Source organism: Salvelinus namaycush, chromosome 30, assembly GCF_016432855.1.
Source record: "Salvelinus namaycush isolate Seneca chromosome 30, SaNama_1.0, whole genome shotgun sequence".
In the NCBI taxonomy this organism is placed as follows: Eukaryota; Metazoa; Chordata; class Actinopteri; order Salmoniformes; family Salmonidae; genus Salvelinus; species Salvelinus namaycush.
This window is the reverse complement of record NC_052336.1, coordinates 1,145,795-1,154,289: the sequence shown is the minus strand read 5'-3', so window position 1 is coordinate 1,154,289 and position 8,495 is coordinate 1,145,795. Positions and strand designations below refer to the sequence as shown.

At 39.8% G+C, this 8,495-nt stretch overlaps 1 protein-coding gene across 1 annotated transcript; it reads right to left on the bottom strand.

Moving 5' to 3' along the window:
- Positions 1 to 1,213: 1,213 nt before the first annotated feature.
- LOC120024753 (oncoprotein-induced transcript 3 protein-like) lies at positions 1,214 to 8,047 on the bottom strand. The gene is made up of 5 exons (XM_038969039.1): positions 7,946 to 8,047; positions 7,434 to 7,834; positions 4,118 to 4,214; positions 3,633 to 3,849; positions 1,214 to 1,380 (listed from the first exon to the last, which is right to left on the bottom strand). The coding sequence occupies exons 1-5, from the start codon at positions 8,045 to 8,047 to the stop codon at positions 1,214 to 1,216; spliced, it is 984 nt and encodes a 327-aa protein (XP_038824967.1).
- Positions 8,048 to 8,495: the final 448 nt, after the last annotated feature.

Below are 8,495 nucleotides of genomic sequence, written 5' to 3'. Positions count from 1 at the left end.
TATACAAGTCATTCCCTCATTTTCCTGTCTGTCAATTGTAAACAAGGGCTTAAAACCTCTTAAGGACCGAACCCTTTTTTTAAATTTTCTACGTGAAATGACATACCCAAATCTAACTGCCTGTAGCTCAGGACCTGAAGCAAGGATATGCGTATTCTTGATACCATTTGAAAGGAAACACTGAAGTTTGTGGAAATGTGAAATGAATGTAGGAGGATATAAAACATTAGAGCTGGTAAAAGATAATACAAAGAAAAAACATGTTCTTTTGTACCATCATCTTTTAAATGCAAGAGAAAGACCATAATGTATTATTCCAGCCCAGGCGCAATGTCGTTTTTGGCCACTAGATGGCAGCAGTGTATATGCAAAGTTTTAGACTGATCCAATCAACCATTGTATTTCTGTTCAAAATGTTATATCAAGACTGCCCAAATGTGCCTAATTGATTTATTAATAACTTTTCAAGTTCATAACTGTGCATCTATCTACAACAGGCAAAACTTTGACGGAAGACGTGCTTCTGCATTGTTAAACCTGTTTTGGTAAAAAGCTGAGGGACAGGGCTGGAGAAATGTAACCACTCTCAAATTCATAGACGGAGCTATAGATGCAAGGATCCATAGCTAAGAAACATGTTTTGAGGCTATATAGTTTGTTTATATTTATTTTATTTACAAACATTGAAGTAAAACAAGCATATATTTTGGGTTCTGATAGGGGTACAACACTTGAACTAAACTCATGAGGAATTTATAAATATTCCAGAATCAATAAATATCATTAATTAGTCATAAAATGATTGCCCCTTTAAAGCAGGTAATCAGGTTTGAATGAGTGGTGAGGCAGAGAACAGTAAAAGAGGACTTCTGCCTAAAATGTATTTAATCAATACAGACTTATTTGCATAACAGGATTCTCAACAACAAAAAAATTCTTCCACTTTCTTGATTCAGGAGTATCAAACAGTTGATCCAAATGTGTATATCACAGAAAAGTGAATAAGAATGAACCAACTACATTTGTGTCGTAATGTTACCGTATTCAGTATGTAAACTAGTGTTCATTTGTGTAGTAATGTTACCGTATTCAGTATGTAAACTAGTGTTAATTTGTTGTTCAAAGTAAAACTAAAAGAAAGGTGTACTTTTGGTAAACCAGAAGTGCGTTCAGTCACATGACCCTGGTCAGGCACAAATCCAGTTACATTTCTCTAATCATATGCAATGAGAGCCTTGTGTTCTTCAGCTCTGCTCTTCTTCAAAAAATAGACCACGACCACAGCCAGCAGCATCAAGGTGATGATGAACAGCCCGGCGAAGACTACGGTTCCCATGTCCGATCTGAGAAAATGTGTAGCTTCCACATCTACAACAGGAGCTGCAATCAACAGCAAAAACAACCAAATAATGTCATCAGAGTAATGGGAGTTTATATTTGTTCATTTAGGAAAAAGCAGGCAAGGAAAGGTAGTCATGAAAAAGTATTGGGACACAGTCCATCCAGTCAGCATGTTCAGGGTTATGTTTTAGGTAAGGTCTATAACCTTATCCTAAATACTTCAACACAATTGTCTGGGACATACTGGTGTTTTTCTGGTCTAATCCTGATCAGAATGAATCATTTACTAAGAGGGTGGACGTTATTTATAATAACGGTTACATGGAGAAAATCAGACCACTCTGAAATGAAAATGGATGGCCCTCCCTTCAGTAAAAGATACACTATGTGGCCAAAAGTATGTGGACACCTGCTCGTCCAACATCTCATTCCAAATTCATGGGCATTAATATGGAGTTGATCCCTCCTTTGCTGCTACAACAGCCTCCACTCTTCTGGGAAGGATTTTCACTAGATGTTGGAACATTGCTGCTGGGACTTGCTTTCATTCAGCCACAAGAGCATTAGTGAGGTCGTGCCCTGATGTTGGGCTATTAGGCCTGGCTCGTAGTTGGCATTCCAATTCACCCCAAAGGTGTTCGATGAGGTTGAGGTCAGGGCTCTGTGCAGGCCAGTCAAGTTTTTCAACACCAATCTCGACAAATCATTTCTGTATGGACCTCACTTTGTGCACGGGGGCATTGTCGTGATGAAACAGGAATTGGCCTTCCCCAAACTGTTGCCACAAAGTTGGAAGCACAGAATCGTCTAGAATGTCATTTTATGCTGTAGCGTTAAGATTTCCCTTCACTGGAACTAATGGGCCCAAACCATGAAAAACAGCCCCAGACCTTTATTCCTCCTCCACCAAACTTTACAGTTGGCACTGTGCATTCAGGCAGGTAGCGCTCTTCTGGCCTCCGCCAAACTCATATTCAACCGTCAGACTGCCAGATGGTGAAGCGTGATTCATCACTCCAGAGAACGCGCTTCCACTGCTCCAAAGGCGGCGAGCTTTACACCACTCCAGCCAACACTTGGTATTGCACATGGTGATCTTAGGCTTGTGTGCGGCTGCTCGGCCATGGAATCCCATTTCATGAAGCTCCCAAAAAACAGTTCTTATGCTGACGTTGCTTCCAGAGGCAGTTTGGATCTCGGTTGAGTGTTGCAACTGAGGACAGACAATTTTTACGTGCTTCAGCACTCGCCGGTCCCGTTCTGTGAGCTTGTTTGGCCTACCACTTCCCGGCTGAGCCGTTGTTGCTCCTAGATGTTTCCACTTCACAATAACAGCACCTATAGTTGACCTTTAGCAGTGCAGAAACTTGATGGGCCGACTTATTGGAAAGGTGGCGTCCTATGACGGTGCCTCTTCAGTAAGGCCATTCTACTGCTAATGTTTGTCTATGGAGATTGCATGGCTGTGTGCTCAATTTTATACATCTGTCAGTAACGGTGTGGCTGAAATAGCCGAATCCACTCATTTGAAGGGGTGTCCACATACTTTTGTATATATAGTGTATTTTCTACGATTTCAATGTATTTACTGAGTTACAGTAAATCAGTCAATTTAAATATATTCATTTCCGCGATAATCTATGGATTTCACGACTGGGCAAGGGCAGATTCTTCGATCTCCTTCTCAAGCTGAACAGGCTATAGTCTAGTCTGACCGCAAGTTGGTGCATTTGTTGGACTAGGCCTAATCAAACAAAACATTTCAGAGAAAGTCTTTGACTCTCTTCCTGAACTGCCACCATAGGCCTACAGAGCACAGCCATTGGTTAGGCAGCACACCATTTTTGGGGGGGGAGAGGGGGTCAACAAGAACAGAGCAGGCCGGGGCTCAGGGTGGAATATGCATTGTGTAATGCAGCTTAGTTTTATTTACCCGCTCCCATCGGCGATCTGACAAATAGAACTTTGCTCTGTACTTCTCCCAGCATGCACTTCGTAGCCTATAGGCTATGGATCATTTGATTGAGACCACTCTAAACAGCCTATAGGCTCACTTGATTTTGCGTGTCCAGTAGAGAGTCAGAGATGAGGGGCGGCATCGGGCACACATTGATACATAGCCTAATAAGAAACTCATTCAAAAACACTGAAAAATATTTACATGACCCTCCCCTGGACTAGATGTCAAAAACCTTCCCCTTGACTGAAATTGAAAAAGCATAACCCTCCCCATTTTCCTCCAGGTACCAATTCTGTAAATGTTGATTCATCCCTAAGAGCGGGGTAATTACCTGCATGGGTCTTTTCATCTGCACCTGTCTTCTGGTCTGCACTGGTCTGGGCCTCTCTGACCACACGGAAAGGACCCTGGGTTATGTAGTGCCTGTCTGTCTCTCCGTTGGGGAGATCTCGCCTGCGCCTCCGAGAGGCTTTGTTCAGGCAGCCCTGGCCACACCTAGAGTTGGGGTTTCCCACCTCACACAGGATGACGGTACAGGTGAGGTACACCTAAAGGAGGATCATGGGATGGGAAAGGGAGGTGACCATCCAAGAAGATTTTCCTAATACTGAATCAACATCCACAATCAACCAGTTGGATTGATATTTGTGAAATAAACATTTAGGTTGAAATCTGTGTCTGAATAAGACCAAACGTGTGCATCTTGATGTCGTCAGGTAAATTTCACATTGATGCAACATGATTATACTCTAATAAAGTCAGTAAATATAACAAAGAAAGAATGTGAAGACAAGTCATTTTGATGTTAAGTTTTACCTGGTTGTAGCTCCCAGTGAATTTGAAGGCCTGGACCTCAAAGTAGAATTGGGTTAGGTTCCCGGGATAAACCTTGACCGTCTCGTCCTTTAGACACCTCCATTGTAAAAGAAAGAAAGTACATTTTACTGAGACAGGATGGAGACAAATTAATTAATGATTATGTTTGTGTAATCTCTCAGTCCCATTTGAAGCTTGTCAATAGCATTATGTGCTGCTCTTAGTCAATAAAGACTGATAGACAAATAGCAACTGTGGAAAACAAAACAAATAATTAGGGAAACAAAACATTGTTTACCATTTTGGAATACAACATTATGTTGACTGTTACCTGTTGTTTACCATTTTGGAATACAACATTATGTTGACTGTTACCTGTTGTTTACCATTTTGGAATACAACATTATGTTGACTGTTACCTGTTGTTTACCATTTAGGAATACAACATTATGTTAACTGTTACCTGTTGTTTACCATTTAGGAATGTGACATTATGTTGACTGTTACCTGTTGTTTACCATTTTGGAATGCAACATTATGTTGACTGTTACCTGTTGTTTACCATTTAGGAATACAACATTATGTTGACTGTTACCTGTTGTTTACCATTTAGGAATACAACATTATGTTGACTGTTACCTGTTGTTTACCATTTAGGAATACAACATTATGTTGACTGTTACCTGTTGTTTACCATTTAGGAATACAACATTATGTTGACTGTTACCTGTTGTTTACCATTTAGGAATGTGACATTATGTTGACTGTTACCTGTTGTTTACCATTTAGGAATACAACATTATGTTGACTGTTACCTGTTGTTTACCATTTTGGAATACAACATTATGTTGACTGTTACCTGTTGTTTACCATTTAGGAATGCGACATTATGTTGACTGTTACCTGTTGTTTACCATTTAGGAATACAACATTATGTTGACTGTTACCTGTTGTTTACCATTTTGGAATGTGACATTATGTTGACTGTTACCTGTTTACCATTTAGGAATGCGACATTATGTTAACTGTTACCTGTTGTTTACCATTTAGGAATACAACATTATGTTGACTGTTACCTGTTGTTTACCATTTTGGAATACAACATTATGTTGACTGTTACCTGTTTACCATTTAGGAATGTGACATTATGTTGACTGTTACCTGTTGTTTACCATTTTGGAATGCAACATTATGTTGACTGTTACCTGTTGTTTACCATTTAGGAATACAACATTATGTTGACTGTTACCTGTTGTTTACCATTTTGGAATGTGACATTATGTTGACTGTTACCTGTTGTTTACCATTTAGGAATACAACATTATGTTAACTGTTACCTGTTGTTTACCATTTTGGAATGCGACATTATGTTGACTGTTACCTGTTGTTTACCATTTTGGAATACAACATTATGTTGACTGTTACCTGTTGTTTACCATTTAGGAATACAACATTATGTTGACTGTTACCTGTTGTTTACCATTTTGGAATACAACATTATGTTAACTGTTACCTGTTGTTTACCATTTTGGAATACAACATTATGTTGACTGTTACCTGTTGTTTACCATTTAGGAATGCGACATTATGTTGACTGTTACCTGTTGTTTACCATTTTGGAATGTGACATTATGTTGACTGTTACCTGTTGTTTACCATTTAGGAATGTGACATTATGTTGACTGTTACCTGTTGTTTACCATTTAGGAATACAACATTATGTTGACTGTTACCTGTTGTTTACCATTTAGGAATACAACATTATGTTGACTTACCTGTTTACCATTTTGGAATACAACATTATGTTGACTGTTACCTGTTTACCATTTTGGAATGCGACATTATGTTGACTGTTACCTGTTGTTTACCATTTAGGAATGCAACATTATGTTGACTGTTACCTGTTGTTTACCATTTTGGAATGTGACATTATGTTGACTGTTACCTGTTGTTTACCATTTTGGAATGTGACATTATGTTGACTGTTACCTGTTGTTTACCATTTAGGAATGTGACATTATGTTGACTGTTACCTGTTGTTTACCATTTTGGAATGCGACATTATGTTGACTGTTACCTGTTGTTTACCATTTAGGAATGTGACATTATGTTGACTGTTACCTGTTGTTTACCATTTAGGAATACAACATTATGTTGACTGTTACCTGTTGTTTACCATTTAGGAATGTGACATTATGTTAACTGTTACCTGTTGTTTACCATTTAGGAATGCGACATTATGTTGACTGTTACCTGTTGTTTACCATTTTGGAATGCGACATTATGTTGACTGTTACCTGTTGTTTACCATTTAGGAATGCAACATTATGTTGACTGTTACCTGTTGTTTACCATTTAGGAATGTGACATTATGTTGACTGTTACCTGTTGTTTACCATTTTGGAATGCAACATTATGTTGACTGTTACCTGTTGTTTACCATTTTGGAATGCGACATTATGTTGACTGTTACCTGTTGTTTACCATTTAGGAATACAACATTATGTTGACTGTTACCTGTTGTTTACCATTTAGGAATGCGACATTATGTTGACTGTTACCTGTTGTTTACTATTTAGGAATGTGACATTATGTTGACTGTTACCTGTTGTTTACCATTTTGGAATACAACATTATGTTGACTGTTACCTGTTGTTTACCATTTAGGAATACAACATTATGTTGACTGTTACCTGTTGTTTACCATTTAGGAATGTGACATTATGTTGACTGTTACCTGTTGTTTACCATTTAGGAATGTGACATTATGTTGACTGTTACCTGTTGTTTACCATTTTGGAATACAACATTATGTTGACTGTTACCTGTTGTTTACCATTTAGGAATGTGACATTATGTTGACTGTTACCTGTTGTTTACCATTTTGGAATACAACATTATGTTGACTGTTACCTGTTGTTTACCATTTTGGAATACAACATTATGTTGACTGTTACCTGTTGTTTACCATTTAGGAATGCAACATTATGTTGACTGTTACCTGTTGTTTACCATTTAGAAATGCAACATTATGTTAACTGTTACCTGTGGTTCACACATTCTTTACTCTTGCAGGTGAACAAAATAAGATTTTCATTTGTGTATGTTGTGTAATGTTGTGTATTTCCTATGCTGCCTTGAGTGTGTAATTGTTTGTCATGCAGTGCTCCCTTGTAAAGGAGACCTTGGTCTCACCGGGACTCCACCCTGCCTAAATAAAGATTCAATATGTAAGAAATACAGAACGACGGCAGATTCCTGCAATTCCACTTTCACAGCTTCAAGCCCACAGCCCTTTTGTGGGACCCCTCCTCACCCGTCTTTGATGAGGTCGTAGAAGAGACTGCTGCTGGCGCTGTCATCCGGAGTGGCTTTGCAAGACTCCACCAACAGCTGTACCTTGGGCAGATCGGACTGGGCCTGGATGCCCATGTACACCCTGTCCATTAGCTTCACCTTCACTGGGTAAGCACTGGGATCCACCTTCTGGCTGAACTTACTGTCCTTGAAGACCTCAAAGGTGTAGCCGAAGCTACCAAAGTTGGACTCTGTGAACATGTAGTTGGAGCTGTGGATCTGGTAATAGTTGGAAATGCTGACAGTTTTGGGGTACCGGCAGGAGAAGCCGATGTTGATCCGGTTACGTCGTGTGATGGTGGCGTTGGCTGCGTCGAAGGAGTTTATTTCGTTTTTGAACACCATGAAGTCACCTGCATCCTAGATAGAGGCGGAGAGAGAAATCAGATTTAGGAAGATAAGAAACAAAACACAAGAGAGGAGAAAGAGATGACACACCTCCAAGTATGTGTGTTCGAATGTTTCTCATACCTCCATCTTTGTGCCACAGGTGTTGAGTGACATGGTACCCATGATGTGTGTTTGGTTGGAGGTTAGGGAGCAGGATGAGTCGGCTAGCCGCAGCCACTTCATGTCCACCTCAGGCAGATAGGCCTTGCTCACGGCGATGCTGATCCTATTCGCTGTGCACGAAACATTCGCCTCACCTGTACACAGAGGAGATGATGTGTTATGTGTGTATCATCACGTTAGGATTGGATCTTACCCTATAAACATACATGGGAGTCTATCTAGCAACAGTGCAGAGATTGACGGAGGTGAAAATCAACTAACCTGTAAGTGTGAGGGCTTTGACCACCACCACAACCACACATCTCATCTCTGATTGGCTGAAATGAAGAACAAATAAGAAAAACAATGACCACAGAACGACAACAACAACAACTACTGTAAATGTCCCTTCAACGTACCTCACGTTTGTCTCGGCAGTGAAGCAGATGGGAATGTTTTGTTTCAGGTGTCTTTCCTGCGGGATCCAGCCCAGGAAGAGCCTCGTGACACCAAAGCCCTCATCCTGGAT

What these genes read in the sequence shown, in the direction of transcription:
- LOC120024753 (XM_038969039.1), bottom strand. Translation starts at nt 8,047, where the DNA reads ATGAAGTGGCTGCGGCTAGCCGACTCATCCTGCTCCCTAACCTCCAAC. An exon ending in CCTGTGGCACAAAGATGGAG is followed by an intron (nt 7,835 to 7,945) that starts GTATGAGAAACA and finishes GCCTCTATCTAG; the next exon opens with GATGCAGGTGACTTCATGGT. An exon ending in TACGACCTCATCAAAGACGG is followed by an intron (nt 4,215 to 7,433) that starts GTGAGGAGGGGT and finishes TTTACAATGGAG; the next exon opens with GTGTCTAAAGGACGAGACGG.